General features: G+C 36.5%; 1 protein-coding gene across 1 annotated transcript; it reads right to left on the reverse strand.

Moving 5' to 3' along the window:
- Positions 1-179: 179 nt before the first annotated feature.
- ZCCHC10 (zinc finger CCHC-type containing 10) lies at positions 180-23,407 on the reverse strand. Its single transcript, XM_077138431.1, has 4 exons — positions 23,303-23,407; positions 8,917-9,078; positions 2,862-2,903; positions 180-2,054 (listed from the first exon to the last, which is right to left on the reverse strand). Exons 1-4 carry the CDS (start codon positions 23,341-23,343, stop codon positions 1,787-1,789), a joined length of 513 nt encoding a protein of 170 aa, XP_076994546.1. The 5' UTR covers positions 23,344-23,407; the 3' UTR covers positions 180-1,786.
- Between the last annotated feature and the right edge of the window lie 3,389 nt (positions 23,408-26,796).

A 26,796-nucleotide genomic window follows, 5' to 3' on the forward strand; every position in this document is an offset into this window, starting at 1 on the left:
TTCACATCCATTCTGCTTGTGATGAGAACAGAATAGAGTCTCCGACACGCTATACTCCATATACAACTTTTAATGGTTGTAGTAAGTAAAAATTTAAAATTATAATTTGTCTAAATGCCCCAACCTCAAAAGGAATGAATAACAAGCATTAAATAAGTTGGGAAAGGGACAACAGAAGCTTAAGCTAGTGAGCACAAACTTTGAGCTTTATTAACTGCAAGTACTGCAAGGTATGTACATATTTTCTTCTCTTCCAATTTCTTTAAATGCCAAAATTACCTTTACGGACTAAAAATACTGTAAAATGTGTTTAATAATTTATTAGTTACCTGTCAATTGATACATTCTGTAAGGAGTCTATGAAATGATATTTTGAGAGTTTATTTATAATCATTGGAAGCAGATGGTTCTGTAAACCTTACAAGTAATCACAGACTCCTTAAACTCACAACATATATATATTTCAAGATGAAATAGAAGCCCATTTTCTTCAAAAGTAATTTTCTACTTTTTCATAAAAATATAAAAAAGACTTAGCAGTCATAGTTTTTACAATATTGAACCTAAACCAACATTTTTTTCACAAATGAAATCACTTTCCAAAAAGTTTAAGACATCACAGAATAATGTGATGTTAAACCAAATAGTCTATCACTACAAACTATTTTGCTTTTAAGAAATATTGTGCAGTATTTGCTTTTAACCCTGACTTTTATGCTAGATTTCAATTGTTTCTACATTATGTAAACATACAGATTTAATCCAAATCATTCATTTTTACGCAGTAGACTTTCATATGAGACCAGTTACCATATCCACTATCATACAGTAATTGCAGACATGGTAAAAAGCAATCTTTATGAAAGACAAAAAAAAAAAGTCTTTAAAATAGGCAACCAACATTGCCCTAATTTTCTGCAAAACTCACCTCTTCTTCCTACCTTTTCTCTCTTTAATGGTACCTTTTAAAGCATGTCATTCAGCAAAGACATTTAAAAGATATTTATATCACTTTTACTTAAGATAGGCTTTTACATGGTTTTCTTCTTCTCTGATACACTGAATTTATTAAAAGGCACCAAGATTAAACTCTGAAGTAGTTTCTGATTTTTTCCCCCTTTTTAGGTTCCTCTAGAATGATTTTCCTCAGATAAATGTGGCTCTAAGAACATAAGGAACCAGAATGAATGATACAACAAGCAATGTGAAACATGTACCATTCAAAAGGTGTAAATATATTAATAAGTTCCTTGAACTTTCCATTTAGGGCAAGAAGTCAGAAAAACTTTCTGAATGTAAACATAAAAACAGAGCACATTTATCAACAGTAGGAAAATTCATAACCTTACAGTAACAGTGTATTTAATCTTACAGAATAACATAGCCAAAAGCATTAGAAATTCATTGTCTGATATTCTGATGCATTATTCTGAAAACATATGATAGATACATACCATTAACATATAACAAAATACGCATTTATTTCACAGGAAAAAAAAGATAAGTTTCATTACAAAAAGAGATTTGGATTTTAGCTCTGATTAAATTTTAGAGATATATTTTTAAAGATAAAAAAGCAAAACAAAATTCCCCTTAAAATAGAAGTCTTTATATAGGTAATCCATTATTAATACTTTTTATGCTCTTACAACGTAAAACATTTAGAAACATCTGAACTGTAGAAAGTTTGACCAGTTAGTCTTTTTGGCCTTAACATATTGTAAATTCCCTTTAGAGAATCACTTTAATGATTTCAGTCTATCAGTCCAATATGGATGGAGCAATTCTATTTCTTTTTCTTCTTCTTTGGTGGTTCATCCTCAGAGCTGCTATCTGTGCTGGTGCTACTGCTACTGGAGGAGCTGGAATCTGAGTCTGAGTCAGAGGAGGAGGAAGAGCTTGTGGAGGAAGCTGAAGATGATGGACTGGAAGAACTTTCATCAGTGTCACTATCCTCTGAGGAGGACGAGGTAGATGTTTCTTCACTTTCTGATGAAGAATCACTGGCTGAACTGTCACTGCTACTGCTGCTAGAACTGGTTACACTCTTAGACCTATTAGACAACAAACAGCAATGTGCATAAGAATCTGACATTTAATAAAATGTTTAAAAGCATTCTCTCTCTCTCTCTCTATATATATATATATATATATACTGAAGCTTTGTTAACATGCTGTTCCTAGATTTGATGCTTGTGAGATTGCCTTATTGTTGTAACCTCCCATTTAAAAGGTCTTTGTCTTACAGCATTTTAACTCTTTTGGATAGAGTTGAAGATAAGAATACTAGTATATTATGTTTCAGAGTAAATAAGAATACTAGTATATCATGCTCCAGAGTAAATAACGTTAAAGTTGCAACATAACACCTGGGTTTATTTAAACCTCATACAGAGTGGTAAATGTTTCTTCATCATTATTTTAACTACTTCAGACCAGGCATAGTTAACCTATAATTCTTACTAATCTAATTATTTTCTATTCTAAGCCAAGAGACGACAACAATTGTTAACAACTTCCATGTAGGAGTATTCTGGACAGTTGACGAAAAGGGAGAAGTGAAAGCAATAAATTTCAGATGGGGAAAAACAAAAAACAGGATAACATTTAATCACAAATTTTTAACAATAAACCTTATTCCAAATCTTATAAAAATAACTATTATTTTATTTCATTTCATTTTATTTTAGAGTTAACAGGTAGAAAATTTATTGAGGACACGTGAGAGGACATGTGGGCACTCTCACAAAGCAGAGGTGAGAAAACTGAGACGCAAGAGTAACTATTATTTTAAAAAAATATTCCCCTCCCTCCTATGATATTAGATATTAAGTGTATAATACTCCTGAAGTCACACATACCTTTTTTTCTTGGTCTTTTTTTCTACATTGGTTTCTCCAATGCTGATAAACATGAGAAGGGGAAAAAAGCTCCTGTTAATAAGTTGATTGTATACACAGCTCAGACAAATCCTTCTGTTATCGCAAAACAGTTTTACACTAGAAAAACACTTTGGCTTTTATAACAAGTACAGTATTTCTTGTTATAACCAAGTGGAAAGTCTCCTATTGTAGGCTGTATATACCAATTTACCCAGCACTTAAGTAAGACAGATTTTATCATTTGTGCCTTAAAAACCAGGAAAGTTAGTAGTTAAGATGACTTATGTACCAATTTGACTCTTGCTAGTTTGGAACTCAGTTTGATATGGCTAAATCAACCACTTATTGAACAACAGAACAAAGCAAACAATAGCCCAACAATAACTCTGAATTTCCACATTCATATTATAAATGGTCATTTCATATAAATAGAACAGCCAGTCTTTTAATTTAAAATAACCACTTACTACATGGAACATTGAGTACGACATGAGATTTTGTAGGTTTGCCCAGAGTAATGCCCTGATAAATCCCTGAGTGATTTGAACAGTGAATTAAAAAGTATTTGCAAAGTCCCCTTGGGGGAATGGTGAGAAAGGGGGAAAATTCAACTTCTCCAAGTGGAGAATTCTTGATATTCTCACAAGCAGTGGGGACAACCAAAGCAACAGGCTGAGCCCCCAGTCTTGGGATTTGCTCATATGAAACTTAACCCCGCAAAGGACAGGCTAAGCCTACTTAAAATTAGGCCTAAGAGTCACCCCCAAGAGAACCTCTTTTGTTGCTCAGATGTGGCCTCTCTCTCTCAGCCAACACAACAAGCAAACTCACTGCCCTCTCCCTATCTACGTGGGACATGACTCCAAGGGGTGTGGACCTTCCTGGCAACATGGGACAGAAATCCTAGAGTGAGCTGGGACTCAGCATCAAGGGATTGAGAAAACCTTCTCGACCAAAAGGGGGAAGAGAGAAAAGAGACAAAATAAAGTATCAATGACTGAGAAATTTCAAACAGAATCGAGAGGTTATCCTGGAGGTTATTCTTATGCATTAAATAGATATCACCTTTTTAGTTAAGGCATAACAGAGAGGCTGGAGGGAACCGCCTGAAAATGTAGAGCTGTGTTCTAATAGCCATGTTTCTTGAAGATGATTGTATAATGATATAACTTTTGCAATGTGCTGTGCTATTGCTATTTTGTACTGGTGCTATGCTACTGGAGGAGCTGGAATCTGAGTCTGAATCAGAGGAGGAGGAAGAGCTTGTAGAGGAAGCTGAAGATGAGGGACTAGAAGAACTTTCATCAGTGTCACTATCCTCTGAGGACTGTGTGATTATGAAAACCTTGTGTCTCATGCTCCTTATATCTACCTTATGGACAGATGAGTAAAACATATGGATTAAAAATAATAGGGGAACAAATGTTAAAATAAATTTAGTAGACTGAAATGCTAGTGATCAATGAAAGGGAGAGGTAAGGGGTATGGTATGTATGATTTTTTTTCTGTTATCTTTTTATTTCTTTTTCTGAATTGGTGTAAATGTTCTAAAAAATGATCTTGATGATGAATATACAACTATGTGATGAAAAACATAATAATAACCACTTATTTTTCTGCCTGTATCCCAAATGTTCAGCTGTAAACTGTTTAAAAAGTAGACACCTAATACTTTAAACTCAGATTACTTACAAAGAACAAGTCTGATGATTTTGTAATGAAATGTGTGAATGGCTTGCTGCTCTCTCTCTGTCAAACAACATGCACACTAAATAAGGTTTGCAAATTACAGTACTTTTTATCACTCTACCCCGCCCTATACATTGAATATTTCTATTTTCTGCATTTACCAGGAAATATTTACCAGGAAATACTTATATTCTTAGTTCCTGAATTTTCAAACGCAATTATATATATATATGTATATATATGTAAAGTTGCCTCAGACAATGGAATTACCTACTGAATTGTCATTTTGGGTATAAAATAAGTGGGAGAAGTATATTTATTAATTCAGATCACAAAAATTTCATGACCACTGAAATTTACACATATCCATCATTTTATCATTGAAGCAAAAATCAACAGTCTTTATTTAATGGATCCAGGTCTAAATTTCATGCAGTCTTAAAAATATTTAAGTCTTAAATATACTTTTTTTTAAAGTATCTTTAAAAAATACACAAGTAAAGATACTTGTGTGATATAAGTAAGGTAGAAAAACAAAAGTAAATGTTAGGATGGAGTTATTCACAACTCTTATAATGTTATTCTTATAAATATATTCACTGGAAATTAAATGCCACAGTAATTTGATACCTACCATCATTCACTTTAAAAATATATGAACATATGAACAAGGTTATCTTGAACCTTGGTAATTTACACTGTCCTTTACTTTTTCAACCTGTATTTTATTTTTCTTTGCATGGGCAGGCACTGGGAATTGAACCAGGTCTCCAGTATGGCCACTGCTGCACTGCTCTCAACCTGTATTTTAATTCTACTTTCCCCATAGAATGTATTCCTATATATATATATATTTAATTTTTTAAAATTAATTTATTAAAAAAATTAAGAACAAAAATATTAACATATCATTCCGTTCTACATATATAATCAGTAATTCTCCATATCATCACATAGTTGCATATTCATCATTTCTTAGGACATTTGCATCAATTCAGAAAAAGAAATAAAAAGACAACAGAAAAAGAAATAAAATGATAACAGAGAAAAAAAAAGATTATACATTCCATACCCCTTACCCCTCGCTTTCACTTATCACTAGCATTTCAAACTAAATTTATTTTAACATTTGTTCCCCCTATTATTTATTTTTATTCCATATGTTCTACTTATCTGTTGACAAAGTAGATAAAAGGAGCATCAGACACAAGGTTTTCACAATCACACAGTCACACTGTGAAAGCTATATCATTATACAATCATCTTCAAGAAACATGGCTACTGGAACACAGCTCTACATTTTCAGGCAGTTCCCTCTAGCCTCTCCATTACATCTTGAATAATAAGATGATATCTACTTAATGCGTAAGAGTAACCTCCAGGACAACCTCTGGACTCTGTCTGGAATCTCTCAGCCATTGATACTTTGTCTCATTTCTGTCCTCCCCCTTTTGGTGGAGAAAGTTTTCTCAATTCCTTGATGCTGAGTCTCAGCTCATTCCAGAATTTCTGTCCCACGTTACCAGGAAGGTCCACATCCCTGGGAATCATGTCCCACGTAGACAGGGGGAGGGTAGTGAGTTTGCTTGTGATGTTGTCTGGAGAGAGAGGCCACATCCGGGCAACAAAAGAGGCTCTCTTGGGGGTGACTCTTAGGCCTTATATATATTTAATTTTAAACACTTTAAACTTACAGAACAGTTACAAAAATATTCTAATATACTTTTATGCCTGAATATTTTACTGATCATTTATGATAGTTCTCTAGAATAAAAATATACACATAATTTGAATTTTTTAACTTCCTGTGATAAGGTTTCAAAAGCAAAAATTCTGCTTACATTACATAGATATCACCTTTTTAATTAAGGTGTAATAGAGAGGCTGGAGGAAAATTCCTGAAAATGTAGAGCTGTGTTCCAGTAGCCAGGTTTCTTGAAGATGATTGCATAATGATACAGCTTTCGCAATTTGACTGCATGATTGTGAAAACCTTGTGTCTGATATTCCTTTTATCTACCTTATGGACAGATGAGTAAAATATATGGATTACAAATAAATAATAGGGAAATAAATGTTAAAATAAATTTAGTAGACTGAAATGCTAGTGATCAATGAAAGGGAGAGGTAAAGGATATGGTATATATGAATTTTTCTGTTTTCTATTTCTTTTTCTGAATCGATGCAAATGTTCTAAGAAATGACCATGATGATGAATATACAACTACATGATGATATTGTGTTACTGATTATATATCAAGAATGGAATGATCATATGGTAAGAATGTATATGGTTACACTGAATTTAAAAAAAAGTGTAAAAATTCTGAACTGAGTTATCATTACATGTATTATTAGTACACAACTGATTAAAACAATGTAAAATATATTGTTTTAATAATTAAAATAATTTTACTAGAAATCCAGCTTGATGTAGATTTTTTTTCTTGTTTTTATGTATCAATAAAAATATTTCTTCTTGCTAGAATGTGGCAGTGTTCTGTATCAATTCTACTCCTATTTTTAATTTTTAAAGATTTAGCTATGAGAAACCTTGTTAAACTAAGAAAGATGGGAACAGAAAGAGTTGTTACGGCAAGGTCATTTCAATTGTTTGAATTCTTCCTATGTTATATTTCACAAATCACACAGTGATTTATCATTACAGTCTTTTGACTCTTCAATAAGATTCTCCTTCAATTTTGGGGGTGAGGGTGGAAATTTACAAAGGAATGTGCTTCCAACGATTATGGGCATTCACTTTCTTAATACAAATACCAGCAATATGAAAAATCCACTAAAGGATTTTAAAGATGAGGACAATACACCAAGGTAAGAGATGGTGTTCTAGTTTGCTAGCTGCCGGAATGCAACACACCAGAGACGGATTGGCTTTTAATAAAAGGGGATTTATTTTGTTGGTTCTTCAGAGGAAAGGCAGCTAACTTTCCACTGAGGTTCTTTCTTACGTGGAAGGCACAAGATGGTCTCTGCTGGTCTTCTCTCCAGGCCCTTGGGTTACAACAACTTTCCCCATCTCCAAAGGCCTGGGCTGAGCTGCAAGTGCTGAGATGAGAAATGCCAAGATGCTAGGCTGTGCTACGTTGTGTTCTCTCATTTAAGCACCAGCCAATTAAGTCAAACGTCACTCATTGCAGCAGACACGCCTCCTAGCCGACTGCAGATGTAATTAGCAACAGATGAGGTTCAGGTACCATTGGCTTGTGTCCGCAGCAACAGAACTAGGTATGCTCACCTGGCCAAGTTGACAACAGAATCTAACTAACACAGATGGTAAGATCAGAGATGGGTGAAAGGTATGCCACTTTTGTGTGAAATGAGTTGTTGAGAAAGGGGAAGTAGAAAAGAGAAACCAGTAAGTAAGTTCTTACACAGATATATTTTTGGAAAGAGTATATATGAATGCAATGACATAAATACTGATTATCTATTCATTCCTGCATAACCACTGAAGAGGATTCATGTTTGCAAATACTGCTGCCTTGGAAGTCCAGATGTTTAAGACACTATCATTCGAGTTACGGTCCTTATGAAGTCGCCACTTCTCATCTGTAGTACTAAGCAAACCCAAGACCTTCACTCTTCAATTTCTTTAAAAACTGTATACTTACTTATTTCAAAGGGATTAATTTTATTCAAAGGACGTAAAAAAGTAAGTACTAATATTTCAGTCTCTATCTTTCTCTATTCTTATTCTCAATAGTTTATATTTCCAAAAATATTCCATTATTCTTTTTTTCCTCTTTTATTAAACACAGTGTATTATATATACTGGTTCTTTACCTTGCTTTGACACCTAATGTGTCTTAGAGATCTTTCTGTATCAGCTCATATTATTTGCTTTATAGTATTCTGCTGTCATTTCAAAGGTAATTGAGGCATTAAGGCAAAATGATTAAGAGCATGGATTATGAAGAAAGACAGGTTGGTTTAAAACTTAACTTTGTAACACTGAGCAAGTTACTGAACCCCTCTGTGCCTCAGTTTCTTCATGTGTAAAATGGGGATAATAACAGTGTCTACCTTAATACTATAGTTATGAGGCTTAAATAAGCTTACTTTTAAGAGTAGTACAGTGCATGGCACATAGTAAGCATTCATTAAACTTTAGCTAGCATTATAATTTAAATCTGGAGAACCACCATGAGACATTTTTTTTTCTTTCTTTTTTTTACATGGGCAGGCACCGGGAATCGAACCCGGGTCCTCTGGTATGGCAGGCAAGCATCCTTGCCTGCTGAGCCACCGTGAGACATTTAGTTCCTTAATCAAGTCTATAAATATAAACAAAAAATATTTCCTTGGCTATCACATGTAAACGTACCTTTGTTGTAATAATAATCTATTTTCTTTTTCTTTCAGAGCTTTCTTTAGTTCTGCTGTTCTTGAAGGACGATGCAGGTATTTTCTTTTTCCTGTGCATTCATAAGTCCAATGTCCAAATTCTAAGCATTTCTGACATCTTACATGTTGCTTATTTGCTTCCCTATAAAGCAAAAAAATAGAATAAAGTCTTAAAATTTTGACTTGTGACATTTTTGCCCTGAAAAGCATAAACAATATAAAGTGCAAAGTGATGTTTATTATTAAGGACTAACCCATGAAATATATTAGGACACTAATATGATCAGATTTAATTATAAGGCATTAAGTATAGTAAGAGGTTACAAGAATGGACCTTGGAGTTAGATAGGATTGAGTTCAAATCTTTGTTCCTCAATCCTATTTCAGACCAATCCTCTAGCTCAGAACTAGAAAATTTAGTCAAAACATTTTTAAGAATCTGCTCAAGGCATAAGAGAACTAACAAGAGAACAACTAAGCCAAGATTTGAGAGAAGGTAGAAATCCAGAGTGGTCATTCCTGTATTTAAGTCAATTCTTGTCTTGAGAAGTGTTTAACCATCTCAGGAGGCTAAGTAGCACTTATTACTAATAAGGAAGACAGATTTTGTATTCAGAGGTAGGACACTGGTGGTTGTACCCTAAAAATAAATAAAGCTTTACTCAGTTGGCAAACCCAGCTTTTAGTCATCAAGGAGATCAACAAAAATCTCCATGCCTAAAATTAGATTAAAACGTGAAAGGGAAGAAAAACAGGTGAAAGAATGGGAAAGGAAGAAATAAAATTGTGGTTCCTCACTGATGATATATTACATAATTGGTAAATCCAAAAGAATCAATGGATAAAGTATTTTGAAATCGGGAGAATTAATGAGTGAGTTTAACAGCTTTAGATTAAGGGTCAGTAAACTTTTTTCTTTCAGGCCCAGATGGCAGATATTTTAAAGTTTACAGACCAAGAGGAAGAACTGAAGCTGCTAATTTGTAGGCACTTAGGTAACAAATTTCCACAAATATTTTGATGAGATTTAAAATTTAGTAATAACTGAGTGTCAATTTTTGATAATATGGGTCTACCAATAAGAAGAATGGAATTCTTTTTTCAGGTTAACATGTCACTCAGGTGAGATTCAAAGTGTTCCCCATCACCAAATCGACTGCATATCTCCGTATGTTAATACCATTCTGAGCTTGCAAGTCTACAAAATCAGGCAGCAGGCAGGATTTGGCAGGCTACGGTTTACTAAACCCTGTATTAGTAAGGTGAATATATTTTTTAAAAGGTCAATACAAATATTGAGCTTCTATAAAATAAAAGTTAAAAATGAAAAGTTTAAAACATGCTATTCAAATTCATAGAGACAAAAAGTAGATTACAGGTTACAGGAGCTAGAGGGGAAAAGGTGGATGGTGAGTTACCGTTCAGTGAGTACAGAGTTTCTGTCTGTGGTAAGGAAAATTTTTTGGTAATATACGGCAGTAATGGTAGCACAATATTAGAAATTTATTTAATACCAGTGAATTGTAATATGAAAGTGGCTAAAATGGGAAATTTCATGCTTTTTATTATAATAAAAAATTTTTGCAATTCACTCTGGAACACAATTTGGTAGATTCTTACAAAGCTAAACATAGGCTTACTATTCAAGCCAGTGATTGTGCTCCCAGATATTTACCCAGATGAAATAGAAACTTATGTTTACACAAAAACTTGCACACGAATATTTATAGCAGCTTTATTCATATCTGCCAAAACTTGGGAGCAGACAAAATGCCCTTCAAAAGATGAACAGATAAACAAACTGTTTCATCCATAAAATGGAGTATTATTAAGGAACAAAAGGAAATGAGCTATCAAGCTACAAAAAGACATGGAAGGACCTTAAATGCATATTACTAAATGAAAGAAGCCAGTCTGAAAAAGCTATGTACTATATAATTTCAACTATATGAGATTCTGGAAAAGGCAAAATTACAGAGAAAAGAAAACAGTGGTTGCCAGAGTTCAAAGGGTCAGGGAAAGGGATGAATAGACAGATGACAGGGAATTTTTAGGGCAGAGGAACTATTCCATATGATACTGTAATGGTAAAGACGACATTTTGCATTTGTCAAAAACCCACAGAACCAAAAATAGAAAAAATGAATTTTAATGTAAACTATGGATATTAGCTAAAAATAACGTATCATTTTGAGTGAAGTTAGCCAGAAACAAAAGGACAAATACTGTATGGTCTCCCTAATATGAACTATGAGTGAACTTTGGGAGTTGAAGTTAAGAACACAGGTTATCAGGAGATAGAAACAGCAGAAATTGGGAATTTGGTGCTGAAGGAATACAGACTGTGTGACAGGTCTGACTGTAAAAATTCAGAAATGGGTAATATAATACTATCTGATTGTAGCACAATAATATAATTACACCGAATGAAGCTGAATGTGAGTAACTGAGGAAGGGCTGGGGGCACATATGAAACCAGCAGGAAAGACAGGATAAAAACTGAGACAGTGTAACTTATAGGAAAGCCTACAGTGGACAATGATGGTGATTAAATGTACAAATAAAAAAACATTTTTTGCATGAGGGAGAACAAATGAATGTCAATATGCAAGGTGTTGAAAATGGATGGTATACAGGAAAAAGTACAATCAATGCAAGCCAGGGTCTACAGTTAACAATAACATTGTAATATGCTTCCACTGAAGGTAACAAAGCCATTATTCCAAAACTGTCAACAGGTGGGCATAGGGGAGGGCTATATGGAGTCTTTGTGGAAGAAAAATAAATGTCTTCATATAGATTATGGTGGTGAAAACATGTCTATATACTTAGGTTGGATTGTATGATGCATGAATAAAATTGTTTAAAAATGAACAAAGAGAAACAAGTGATAGAGAAAATGTGGAGAAAGAGACGCACCTATACACTGCTGGTAGGGAAACTGAGAGGTGCAGCCATTTGGAGGTCAGTGTGGTGGTTCCACAGGAGGCTAGCGGTGGGTTTCCCATATGATCCTGAAAGCCCGTTGCTCAGTATATACCTGGAGGAACTGAGTGTGGGAACAGGAATGGATGTTTGCACACTGGTGTTTATGGTGGTAGTGTTCATGATTCACAATGGACGGAGGTGGCCAAAGGTCTCAACCACTGAGGAATGGAAAGGGGAACACTGTCTCTACATACAATGGACTACTGAATGGGCAAAAGAAAGAATTAAGTTGTGAGGCATGCAACTAAGTGTATGAGCCTTAAGGACTATATGTTGAATGAAACGGCAGGAACAAAAAGGTAAATATTATCATGCCTCAATAATATGGACTAACTATAATATAAAAACTAAGTGAACTGAAGTCAAGAACATGGGTTATCAGGTTGGGGCCTATTGTAAAGGCTCCTAGATTGTAAGCTCTTACAGTAGTCACATATTCAGGAGTTTAACTGTTATTTCTAAATTATGAGATACTAAGCTGTTTGCATATAACTTGGTCATTCCCAGAGACTTTGGGTCTTCATGTGACACCTGAGACTCAGAGTTAGAACTCTGAAGCTATGAAAGTCAGTAGTACCTCATACAGGAACCATTTAAAAAGTTGAAAAAGAGATCAGACTTTGAGTATGATATGAAGATATGATCGAAGCTGACCTGGATGGGATTAAGGTAGATTCAGAATACAGGTAAAGGATATTGTCCATATTTTAAAACTTCAATTTCTGTGTGAGGCCAAAGGAAGATATGTACATTTGGTGAAAATTTATATTTTGGGTAGTGCATTACCTAATTTAACTTGTACAGTCAGTTTAGTTGAACACCATTAGTACATGGAATTTTGAATAGGACGTGAGGTTTTGTAGGTTTGTCCACATTATTGTGATGCCCCAATATATTTCAGAGTAATGTGGGCAATGAATAAAGAAGTATTTGCAAAGTCTCTTTGGGGGACTGGGGAGAAAGAGGGAAATATTCCACTTCCCCATTTGGAGAATTTCTGATATTCTAGCAAACAGTGGGGACAACCAAATCAATCAGCTGAGCCCCTGATTTTGGATTTCGACCCTATGAAACTTCTCCTGAAAAGGAGAGGCTAAGGAAATGATCATGATGATGAATATGCAAGTATGTGATGATATTGTGAATTACTGATTATATATGTAGAATGGAATGATCATTAAGTTAAGAATGTTTGTTTGTTATATTTTTAGAAAAATTTAAAAATTAATTAAAAAAGGAGAGGCTAGGCTTCATATAATTATGCCTAAGAGTCACCTCCAGAGAACTCTTTTGTTGCTCAGATGTGACCTCTCTCCTTAAACCAACTTGGCAAGTGAACTCACTGCCCTCCCCACTACATGGGACATGACTCCCAGGGTGTAACTCTCCCTGGCAACATGGAACAGAACTCCTGGGATGAGCTGAGACCCAGCATCAAGGGATTGAGAAAACCTTCTTGACCAAACGGGGGAAGAGAGAAATGAGAAAAAATTAAGTTTCAATGGCTGACAGATTTCAAGTAGAATCCAGAGGTTATTTTTAAGACTTCCATTACTTAGTGAAGATTTTCACAACCTTTCTTAACAATGGAAACATGAAAAAAAAAAAGCCTTTCAGAATCCAGGAAATAAAATATTCCTTTCCAATTCACAGATTGTTTTCCCAAAACTAACAAACTCATAACTTGAGATCCCAGCCATTAAAAATATTATGTTACAGGGATTGCAAGGGTAGTTCAGCGGTACAATTCTCACCTATCATTTGGGAGACCCAAGTTCGATTTCCAGCCCATGCACTTCTCAAAAAAGCAAACAAGCAAAAAAAGAAATAAAAAAATTCAGCAGATGGTGCTGCAATAAGGGGATACTCACATGGAAAAAGAATGAAATAAGACCCCTGCCATACAGCATACAAAAAAATTATATATATATATATAATGGTACATTGCATCAAATATTGTAGAGTTAGCATTTTGTCATAAACAGAATATTAACAAATGTCTAAAATCCATCTATGATTAACATCCTTATAATGTATGTTTAAACACTAAGAAATCACCCCTAAAAATACTACCTGCCAAATAGATTGCTATATTAGATAGACCTACATCAAAATAAACAAGATTTGTATTTTTTCAATCCAAATGGATTGCCTATTCAAATAATATTTCATTTCTGTACCCTAAACTAAGCCTTTTTATGAGAAATAGCCTTCTTTGATCCCCAAAATATTAGGATATACCTACCATATTGGCTAAGTTGTTTTTTCTTTTTCATATTTTAAAAGTTTTTTATCTTTTTTTAATTTTATTAATTTAAAAAAATTACAAGAAACAAACATTCCCAACACATACACTCAGCAATTCACGATATCATCACATAGTTGCATATTCATCATCATGATCATTTCCCAGAACATTAGCATCAATTCAGAAAAAGAAATAAAAAGACAACAGAAAAAAAAAATTTTACAGGCCATTTTACATCCCTTTCATTGATCATTAGCATTTCAAACTAAATCTATTTTAACATTTGTTCCCCCTATTATTTATTTTTATTCCATATGTTCCTCTCATCTGTTGACAAGGTAGATAAAAGGAGCATCAGACACAAGGTTTTCACAATCACACAGGCACATTGTGAAAGCTATATCATTATACAATCATCATCAAGAAACATGGCTACTGGAACACAGCTCTACATTTTCAGGCAGTTCCCTCCAGCCTCTCCATTACATCTTGGATAACAAGGTGATATCTACTTAATGCATAAGAATAACCTCCAGGATAATCTCTCCACTCTGTTTGGAATCTCTCAGCTATTGACACTTTGTCTCATTTCACTCTTCCCCCTTTTGGTCAAGAAGGTTTTCTCAATCCCTTGATGCTGGGTCTCAGCTCATTCTAGGGTTTTTCTCAATCCCTTGATGCTGAATCTCAGCTCATTCTGGGATTTCTGTCCCACGCTGCCAGGAAGGTTCATATCCCTGGTAGTCATGTTCCACGTAGACAGGGGGAGGGTGGAGAGTCTGCTTGTTGTGTTGGCTGGAGAGAGAGACCACATCTGAGCAACAAAAGAGGTTCTCTTGGGGGTGACTCTTAGGCTTAATTTTTTTGCGTGTGTGTGTGTGTGTGTATTTTTTTTTATTAATTAAAAAAAAGAAAAGAAATTAACACAACATTTAGAAATCATTCCATTCTACATATGCACTCAGTAATTCTTAGTATCATCACATAGATGCATGATCATCATTTCCTAGTACATTTGCATCGATTTAGGAAAAGAACTAGCAAAACAGCAGAAAAAGATATAGAATGTCAATATAGAGAAGAAAATAAAAATAATAATAATAAAAATATATATATATAAAAAGAAAAAGAAAAAACAAAAACAAAAGATACAAACAAACAAACAAACAAAAAAACTATAGTTCAGGTGCAGCTTCATTCAGTGTTTTAACATGGTTACATTACAATTAGGTATTATTGTGCTGCCCATTTTTGAGTTTTTGTATCTAGTCCTGTTGCCCAGTCTGTATCCCTTCAGCTTCAATTACCCATTATCTTACCCTGTTTCTAACTCCTGCTGGTCTCTGTTACCAATGATATATTCCAAGTTGATTCTCGAATGTCGGTTCACATCAGTGGGACCATACAGTATTTGTCCTTTAGTTTTTGGCTAGACTCACTCAGCATAATGTTCTCTAGGTCCATCCATGTTATTACATGCTTCATAAGTTTAGTCTGTCTTAAATCTGCATAATATTCCATCGTAGGTTCACACCACAGTTCGCTTAGCCATTCGTCCGTCGACGGACACTTTGGCCGTCTCCATCTCTTTGCAACTGTAAGCAATGCTACTATAAACACTGGTGTGCAAATGTCCGTCTGTGTCTTTGCCCTTAAGTCCTTTGAGTAGATACCTAGCAATGGTATTGCTGGGTCGTAATCCATTCTGCCAGTCTATGTCTTTTGATTGGGGAATTCAGTCCATTAACTTTTAGTGTTATTACTGTTTGGATAATATTTTCCTCTACCATTTTGGCTTTTGTATTATATATATCATATCTGATTTTCCTTCTTTCTACACTTTACTCCATACCTCTCTCTTCTGTCTTTTCGTATCTGACTCTAGTGCTCCCTTTAGTATTTCTTGCAGAGCTGGTCTCTTGGTCACAAATTCTCTCAGTGACTTTTTGTCTATAAATGTTTTAATTTCTCCTTCATTTTTGAAGGACAATTTTGCTGGATATAGGAGTCTTGGTTGGCAGTTTTTCTCTTTTAGTATTTTAAATATATCATCCCACTGTCTTCTAGCTTCCATGGTTTCTGCTGAGAAATCTACACATAGTCTTATTGGGTTTCCCTTGTATGTGACAGATTGTTTTTCTCTTGCTGCTTTCAAGATCCTCTCTTTCTCTTTGACCTCTGACATTCTAACTAGTAAGTGTCTTGGAGAATGCCATTTGGGTCTATTCTCTTTGGGGTGCGCTGCACTTCTTGGATCTGTAATTTTAGGTCTTTCATAAGAGTTGGGAAATTTTCAGTGATAATTTCTTCCATTAGTTTTTCTCCTCCTTTTCCCTTCTCTTCTCCTTCTGGGACACCCACAACACGTATATTTGCGCGCTTCATATTGTCACTCAGTTCCCTGATCCCCTGCTCAAGTTTTTCCATTCTTTTCCCTATAGTTTCTGTTTCTTTTTGGGATTTAGATGTTCCATCCTCCAGTTCACTAATTGTAGCTTCTGTCTCTTTAAATCTACCATTGTAGGTATCCGTTGTTTTTTTCCATCTTTTCTACTTTGTCCTTCACTCCCATAAGTTCTGTGATTTGTTTTTTCAGATTTTCTATTTCTTCTTTTTGTTCAGCCCATGTCTTCTTCATGTCCTCCCTCAATTTATTGATTTGGTTTTTGAAGAGGTTTTCCATTTCTGTTCGTATATTCAGCTCCTGTATCTCATTTGAACTATTGGTTTGTTCCTTTGACTGGGCCATATCTTCAATTTTCCGAGCGTGATCCATTATTTTCTGCTGGTGTCTGGGCATTTGATCAGATTTCCCTGGGTGTGGGACCCGGCTGGTTGAAAGGTTTTTCTGTGAAATCTCTGGGCTCTGTTTTTCTTTTCCTGCCCAGTAGGTGGCGCTCGTGGTGCTCGTCTGTCTGCAGGTCCCACCAGTAAAAGATGCTGTGGCTCCTTTAACTTGCCAATCCAAATCTCGCAGTCGGCCCGGGAAACTGCGCGTGGAGGGGGGTCGCCGGCCACCGTGGCTTGGGGGAGTACCGGTCCAAATTGCCCAGCTGGCCCGAGACACCAAGCGTGGCAGGAGGGCCCCGCTATCCAACGTTCCCAGTCGGACCGGGAAGCCACGTGTGTGGAAGGAACCCCGGTTGCCAGCCGCCCCGGCCCAGGAAAGCACACGCCCCTCGGGTATCTCACCGCAGCAGATTCTCCCTGCCCGTTCAGCCGTTCCAGAATGGGGTACGCTGTCTTTTTGGTCTCTGTCGTGGCTCCGGGAGCTGTTTCGTATTGTTTCTGTTTCTTTAGTTGCTGTTCTGGAGGAGGAACTAAGACCCGCGCATCTTACTAAGCCGCCATCTTCTCCGGAAGTCTCTTAGGCTTAATTTTAAGTAGGCTTGACCTATCCCCTGTGGGATTAAGTTTCATATGAACAAACCCCAAGACTGGGGGCTCAGCCTATAGCTTTGGTTGTCCACACTGCTTGTGAGAATATCAAGAATTCAACTTGGGGAAGTTGAGTTTTCCCTGGTTCTCACCATTCCCCAAAGGGGACTAAGTTGTTTTTAATGTCTATTGTTGGCAGAGATGGAGAATGAGCACTCTGACTCTCTGACTGCTGGAAAGAATGAATAATGGCACAAACTCTTTGAAGGGCAATTTGATTGCTCTACAGATTCAATGAACCATAAGTGAAATCCCAGCAGGCTCTTTTGTAGAAATTGATTAAAATTCGACCTATTTAGAATAATCAAACAACTCTGAAAAAAGAACAAAGTTAGAGGACTAACACTACTTGATTTCAAGACTTATTACAAAGCTTGTAGGCAAAGTTACCATGATAATGTAGTATCTGGCATAAAGATCAATAAATAAGTCAATGAAACAGAACAGAGTTCAGAAATAGATTGTACATATGTATAGACAATTGTTATTGATAAAGGTACCAGGGTTCCAGTGGAGAAAGGACAGTCTTTTCAGCTATCGATATTGTTATACAGGAACAACAGAATGACTATTAAAAAAAAAAAAGAACTCTGGAAAACAGCTTGACAGTTACTTTCTAAGTTAAATATATACTTAGAATATACCCAGCAACCCTACTTTTAGGTATTTGCTCAAGAGAAATGAAAACGTATGTTAACACAAAAGCCTACCCACTAATGTTTCTAGAAGTTTTATTCTTAATAACCCATAAATGGAAACAATTCAAATGTCACTCAACTGGTAGATAAATAAACAAGTACATCCATACAATAGAATCCCACTGACAATGAGAAAAAAAAGAATGCAACCATTACATGGAAGGACTTGAAGGATCTCAAAGCCATTACCTTAATGAAAGAAGGATGATTCTAGTCAAAGAACATTCTGATAAAACTAAAATATAAGGACAGAAAACAGATCAGTGGTTACTAGAGGATCAGGATGGGCTGAAGGTTTATTACAAAGAGGAATGAGACAAGTTTAGGCAGTGGTTACATAACTATATGTATTTGTCAAAATTCCTAGAACTACACATTAAAATGGATGAATTTTACTGCATGCAAATTACACTTCAATAAGACTGACTTTAAAAAAATGGCCATAGCATTTAACCTAGAAATAATAATGGTTGTATGCAAAGTTTTAATTACAGAAATATCCTTTAAAAGTATTATTTTATATATATATATGTTCCCCCTCCCTGGATGCCTGAGGATTAGCCACCATCATGAAAGACATGGTAACCATCTGGACCAGGAAGTTCATGACCAACCAACTATGTCAGTGGAAACAAACAGTCATCAATGTCTTTCACCCTGGAAAGACAGAGGTACTTAAGACAGAAATTTGGGAAAAAAATAGCAAAAATGTACAAGACTACACCAGATGTCAACTTTGTCTTTGGATTCGGAACCTCGCTTGCTTTTGGCGGCAAGATGACTGTCTTTGACATGATTTACTATTCCTTGAGATTATGCAAAGAAAAATGAACCCAAACACAGACTTTAAAGATATGGCCTATGTGAGAAGAAAAAGACCTCAAGGAAACAGTGAAAGGAATGCAAGAGCAGAATGAAGAAAGTCAGGGATACTGCAAAGGCCATGTTGGTGTTGGCAAAAAAGGAGTAAAGACCCTTCAGGGATTTGATCCATGCCTGCGCAGATTTTTCACATGAGGGTTAATAAAACTATAAAAACAAACAAACAAAAAGGAGTACAATATAGTTTATAAAAATAAACCTAACAGGGAGGGCCACGGTGGCTCAGTGGCAGAGGGCTCACCTGCCATGGCAGAGATCCAGGTTTGATTCCTGGTGCCTGCCCATGAAAAAAAATAATAAACCTAACTATCCAACAGCACAGGAACTGGCCAAAAGGTTACAGTATATCCATGCAGAGAATACTGAGGCCATTTTAAGATATTATAAATGTTCAAAAAGCTTATAAAATAAAATGTAAACAATGATTATCTTTGGGGTGGGATTATATACTTTTTTCTTATCCATATTTTCTAAACTTTTCTACAATGAACATGGATTATATGTTAAGTTATAAAATAATTTTTTAAAGGAACACATAATTAAGGAGTACAGAAGCATGGTCATAGTCTATAAGAGAACTATCTGAAACCCTTTGTAAAATAAACAGAGTCTAATGAAAAATATCAAGAACATTAAGAACTTTTATTTTATTGTTTTGGTAATGCTCAAAGCAGGTCTATTTTTACTATGTTTCAATCTTAACATTCAAACACAATTATTTGCAGATTAAAAAGAGTAGAAATGAAGCCCAATACACCTGAGGAGCCAGTAACTGAGCTCTTAGCTGATCAAGTGACATGGCCCAGATGAATTACTTCCTTACACACACAAAAGATTTTCCAGGTAAGACTGCTGTACTGCCACTGGTAATCTGAGGAACCCTGGCAACAGAAGTGCTACTGAAAGACTGGGGGTGGGCAAATGCTCTTTGACTCTGAAAGAGGGGGAAAGGGTAGATTTCACAAACTAGACCAGTGAATTTGACACCCATATCAGGCAAAATTCTGGCCAGATTTATAAAATCCACTCAGAAAGAGAGGCCGCGATCACTAGGTATCAAATCATAGACTAATAATACCTTTATTGTCTTTGGGTATTTGTACTTCATAAAGCCATCTAGAAAGTCTCACAATATCCTTTTGAACAGGACACAGTATGATCTATATTTACAATTAATGGAACATCACAGACCAAGAGCGTTGCTTAATGGGTCAGAGCAAATATATACAAAGGAACAGTGGTGGCCTGCAGGGTTTGGTCCTCAGTGTGGTCTTGCAACATTTTTATCAATGACTCAGAAAAGAACACAGTTGTACATAGTTACCAAATCTGCAATTAACACAAACCAAAGAGGATGACTGAGTCAGGATCCAAAAAGATCTTGACAGCCTGAAACTCTGCGTTGACTCAACTTGAAATTTAACAAAGATAAAGGTAAGTCTGACACTTAAATCCAGATACTCAATGCAAATACAAGATAGAGAAGCTCTGCCTTGACAGCAATTCATGTGGAAAAGGAAAAAACTGAAATCACAGCTTGAGCCAAAAGCAGAGAAGGTAGAAGGAAGCAGGCTCTGGCTTCATAAATATTATTTTCTTTTCTGCTCAACATGAAGATAACTTTTCTTGTTAGATTTGAAAAATCTAAGTGTTAAGGCCACTTTAGGAGAGTAAGTTTGTTGTTACAGAAGGTCTTCAGACCAAGGGTAGATAACTGCTCTGGATACTGAAAAGAGAGAAGTTGAAGCCAGTAGAGGGTATAGTAGAAGAAATGCCCCTGGAAAATCTATTTACATAATGGCAGATATATTACAATTTATAAGATGGGAAATAATTTCATTCCAATTGATTTAAAGGAGATCGACTGAGATATACTGCATGGGGAGTGCAAATTTAGGCTTGCTTTTTTCCCTTTTATTTCCCTGTTTTCTCTATTAATCCAGATACTTTCTCACTTTTTATAACTAATTTTAAAAGTTTTACACTTGTTATTATGGAAGTGATATATACCCCTTACAGGTATGATTAAACCCTTTTGATGAATATAAAACGAGAAGTAAAAGAGAGGAAAGCTCCTCTCCTGCTTTCCCCACAAACATACACTCCAGACTCCTGGACTCCACTAGTTGTTTTTTTTGGTATGCTGGGGCTCACATGTCATTCTTTTTCTGTGTGAGTTTCTGGTTATTGCAGCACCATTTGTTGAATTTTTTTCTTTTTTTTCTTTGTTTTTTTTTCAGGGATAGATGAACGGGTCTGAATCCCTGAGGAACGTACAGTCTGTATACCATGACATCTTTTATCATATACCACGTTTCCTTCAATAAGACCAGAAGCTCCTAAAAGTAAAGATTTGTTTTTACTTCTGTGTACTCATGTACCAAATACAGGCACACTATAGAAATGGAACATCTGTTTAAACTAACTTCATGATACATACGAAAAAAGTAATAGCAAATTTCTTTAGATGCTAAAAGTCTTATTTTTCACCTCACACTTACAGTAGACATTGATTGTTTTTGCCAATCCAGCATTCACTTACCACCTTTTATCTACCCACCCAGCTCATCAATTTGCTTGATGGTGAGCATCTGAATTGTGCTGGGAGAAGAATGCTATTTAAGTCAATCAGGGCTTCACAATCTCCTACACATGGTTCAGGGTTTGGCATGTAATCCAATCTAGACCAATGAGATGCAAACAACTTGAAGCTGAGAGGGTATAATGAACCCTAGATAATGCAGCCATCTTGAGACCAAAGGAGAGAGTCTATCCAAGTGTGAGGTCACCCAAAAGAGCAAACCTGGGAAAGAGGAAGAAATGAGACCCTGACGACATCACTTAGCACTCCTATTAAGTATTACTATCACCTCATTCTTTACCTCAGAACTAACTTCAAAGCCCTTTACCACCAACTTTACTACACCAGCACCCAATAACCTTATGTTCAAGGAACTCGCTTTAATTGGGCACCTGGGCTGGACTCAGTTGGAGGAGAGAAAAGAACAGGGTTCTGGAAATAAATTTAAACAAATACAAGCATATTTATGCATATATAGTATAGCAGACTATGAGCTATATGAGACTATAGGTGTGCCAACGGTGAAGGCATGAAATGCGGAGAGAGTGAAAAAGTGGCAGACACTGTTCGGGTCTGCAAGTAGGCAGAAGAAAGGCTTCACAAGAAGCGGTAAACCTCTGTAAACTCAGCTTGTGCCACTCTTGCTCATTAGCCCAAATGGCCTTTCATAGTTCTTAAAACTAAATTACTTCCAGCTTCAGATCAACTGTGCCACTGTCTGGTTATTTTTCTCTCAAATCTTTCACAACTGGCTCCTATCTTACCTTTTCAGTCTCACTTTGTACCACCTTTTCAGAGATGACTTTCCAGTTCACCCAACCCGAAGTAGTCTTTTCTCCCTTTCCATCAAAACACTTTTCACCAACTGTGTTTACTAATTTGTTTAGTTTACCAATATTTCCACCACTAGGATGTAAACTTTGTGAAAGCAGGGATTCTGTCTTGAACACCGCCTTTTCTTTATACCCAGATTCTGATAGAGAGCGGTAGGTCCTGAATAAATTAACACTCATGGGAGGACAGAATCTCTGGCAGAAATTGGGGGAAGAGTTGGCGTTGTAAACAGGCTGCTTCCTCTTTGGGAAAGCGTGGGAAAAGCCAGCTAGATTGGAAGCTATTCAGGAGGGTTGAAGGTTTACCAGGTGGGAGTGGACTGTGCGAACAGGGATTCAGGCCTCATCTGGGCGCGCGTGGGGTGGGCGACGGGGTGAGCGGAGGGTGACGGTCAAGACACCACTTAGTGACCAACTGCTAAGCGTTCCCTTAGAGGGAACCAAACACCGCGGCTCTCCTCAACACTGTGTCCAGCACCGCGTACCTTACGTCCTCGGAAATCGCCAGCCCACGGGAACCAAACCAACTGGCCGGAGCTCTCTGGGGGCAGGCGCCCTATACAGAAACGACTACACTCCCCCGCTCCCCACTGGGGATCCAAGTCCGGCCTCCAAACTCAGCGCCCGCTCACCGGCCGGTTGACGCGAGTCTCCCCGCCCCCAGCCCGCCCTGTCGCGGAATTCGGGCCCTCACTTACGCCTGTCTCCGGGCTATGAGCCGATGCATGGGAGTCGCCATCTTAGCGCAGCTCCGGACAGCCGCGCGGGGTCTTGGGAAACTTCTCAGGAGGGGCGGGGCCTTCTGATCCGGCGGCAGGGACCTGGGCGGAGCCAGACGGCAGATTCCAAGTGTAGACAGGGTGGGCGGGGGTCGGTGCGCGGTGCGGAAGCCCCTCTTGCGTGGGTCCTTTGATTTGAGGAAGATAAGTGAGGCCCTCTTCTGGGCCTGAACAGGGTTTTGAGGGATGAGTACACATATATTGGGTAGGTAAGGCAGGGAAGAACATTCTGGAAGGAGTACTCTATTTCTATACAAAGACAAAAAAGAATGAAAGAGTATTCAGTTTTCAGAAAACTGGAAGACCCTGCAGAGTAAAATAGGAAGGAAAGAATTAAACAGGAATGTGAGCATCAAAAAAGAATGACTTTAGCGAACCGTAAAGTGTAAACGTGTTAATTATTTTTATTTTTATGCATTTCACAGGGATGCCAAAAGGATCAGATGAGACTATATGATTTTACCTGGAAAAGGGTTATACAAATATTATTTTGGGATATTTTAGCTGCACCTACGTTTAATGTCAGACTATGGAGAGATTATTCTTTAATTCCAGATTCTTTAAAACATATAAATTTGCATATACATACGTGTTTCTCCGTCTCCCATTAATATTTATTTCAATTAATACTTATTTGAGACCTAAAATGTTGTAAGAGCAGGGACTAGGACACTAAACAAATAAAATCCTTGTACACATGGTGCTTTCGTCAGACAATGAACAAGCCCAAGAAGGCTATTTCCAATGAGCTTATGAATATTCTAAGGATAAATAATTTAGAGTAAGGGGATAAAGAGTGATTAGCTATGGGAATTAGGGAAGGTCTCTGATGATGTGACCTTTGAGCCTATTTTATTAATTAAAAATTGGAATCTTACTACGTTTCTGTTGTTAGGATAGCTTTTTTCATTCCTCAATGATTTATGGGCATCTTTCCCATATCAACAATATAGATCTAATTCACTCTTTTTATGTATTGTATGGATTACATATCTACTGCACAATTTATCCAACCAGTACTCTATTGATGTACAATTGGGTCATTTACCACAATGATAGAATTAATAGATCTTTAAACACTGTTCCCACCCAGACCCAGTTCAGGCAAAGCATGAGCTGGTGCTGCTGTGAGACCGAAAAACATGCCTGGCACAGAAGTAGATACAGATTTATTGGCACTTATGAACAGAAAAGATTCTCCAGTGGCAGCCGGTCCAGAGTGATAGTGCCTGGCTAGGAATAGGAGTGCGGGGGTGGGGGATGGCAATGCGTGTTTGAGTTTAGACAACGACATTCCATATAGTATGAGGACATTAGCGTCTCCCTAGTATAATCTTTAAAGGACGTAGGACCTGATGTTTTACTAAGATTAGTGTTTAAGACTCAGATACAATCTATACCGTTTACGTCTCTGGTTACATGTCTGCCCCCTCTAGGGAGATTGTTTACTTTCTTGACCTTTGCTCTTAGGTAAAGCAGACCAGCTACATGCCTTTTAGGAGGGGACCTGGTCCCTGGGCCCCCACAAGCACTTAACTCAAGTGTTACTGTAAGAAGACTTTCTAGAAGTGGAATTGCATAAAAGGATATATGCACTTCTAATTTTGATAGATATTACCAGATTGGACTTTAATTTAGTTATATCCAAACCTGTTCCCTCCGGAGAATAGCGAATGGTCAAACTGTTTAAACATTTACCTATCTAGTAAGTCAATGTGATATATTGATGAGGTTAAGTACCTTTCATATGATCGTCATAGATTATACTTTTTTCATGATTGGTAACATTTTTAACTTATTTTTCTATTGGATTTTTATTCTTTTCATATTGATGTGTAAAAGCTAAATATTTTACTTATAAATCCTTTGTTTTGTATATTACAAATATTTGTCTGTTGTCCTTTAACTTTGTGATCATTTACCCAAAAGGAGAGTGGTGTTTTGGAGCTTTAAGTATCCTAGAAAAAGTGGAAAATAGATTAAACTTAATCCGTTCCTCTGGGTGTGAACCCTTTGTAAGTAGGACATTTGATGAGGTTATTTCTGTTAAAGGATGACCCACCTCCATCAGGATCCTATTATTGGAGTCCTTGATAAGCTGAATGAAATTCAGACAGAAAAAAAGACACAGAGGGAGCAGTCAGAGGCTGAAAGCGATGGAACAAAGAAGAGAAAGGAGAGGCAGCCAAGTGCATTGCCATGTGACCGAAAAGCTAAGGAGGAAGGATGGCCATCAGGCAACCCCAGAGTGCATTCTTTGGAAGAAAGCATTGCCTTGATGATGGCATACTTTGAACTTTCTCTTAGCCTCAAAACCATGATCAAATAAATTCCCATTGTTTAAGATGAATCATTGCATGGTAATTTGCTTAGCAGCCAAAAAAAAAAAACAGGATGCAGTAAATTGTTATATAGTCATATTTGACAATCTTTTTGTTTACGGAGTCCTTGATTTCGCTTTTATGTTCAAAATTATTTTAGAAATATTTTCTTTATTTTACTGTAATTCTTAAATTGTAATTGATATACAGCTTTGTTTTTATGATTATATACTTAATCCTAATTTTTACTTTATTGGAACATCGTTTAATAAATAATCTGCTTCTTCTCTATTGGTTTGAAATGCCACCGTGTCATATACTAAATATACACAAATTAGTATGTTTGTGCATTCTTCTTTCTTCCAATGATCTATTTGTGGTAGTACCCATCCAATGTTTTTTTTAAATATTTTTATTTTGGTATCATCATGCACCATACAATCCATCCAAAGTATACAATCAGTGGTTCACAATATAAACATATGTTGTGTATTCATCATCATGCTCATTTTTAGAACATTTGCATCGCTCCAGAAAAAGAAATAGAAAGACAAAGGATAAACCCATACAGTCCATTTCCCTTACGCTACCCTATCACTGGCCACAGGTATTGCAAACTACACAATTTTTTTTACCCCTTATCCTCCTCTATTATTTATTTATTTATTGTCCTTATTTTTTTTCACTCATCTGTACATACCCTGGATAAAAGGAGCATCAGCCACAAGGTTTTCACAATCACCTAGTCACACCTTAAAAGCTCTATAGTTGTACAATTGTCTTCAAGAATCAAGGCTACTGGAATACAGTTCAACAGTTTCAGGTACTTCCCTCTACCCACTCCAATACACCGTAAACTAAAAAGGGATATCTATATAATGCATAAGAAACCCCCCCAGGATAACCTCTTGACTCTGTTGGAAATCTTTCAGCCACTGAAAGTTTATTTTGTCTCATTTCTCTCTTCCTCCTTTTGTTCAAGAAGGTTTTCTCAATCCCAGTATGCTTGGTCCTGGTTCATTTCCAGGAATCATGTCCCACATTGCCAGGGAACTATACACGCCTGAAGGTCATGTCCCACATAGGACGGAG

The sequence above is a fragment of the Tamandua tetradactyla genome, chromosome 20, assembly GCF_023851605.1.
Source record: "Tamandua tetradactyla isolate mTamTet1 chromosome 20, mTamTet1.pri, whole genome shotgun sequence".
NCBI lineage: Eukaryota > Metazoa > Chordata > Mammalia > Pilosa > Myrmecophagidae > Tamandua > Tamandua tetradactyla.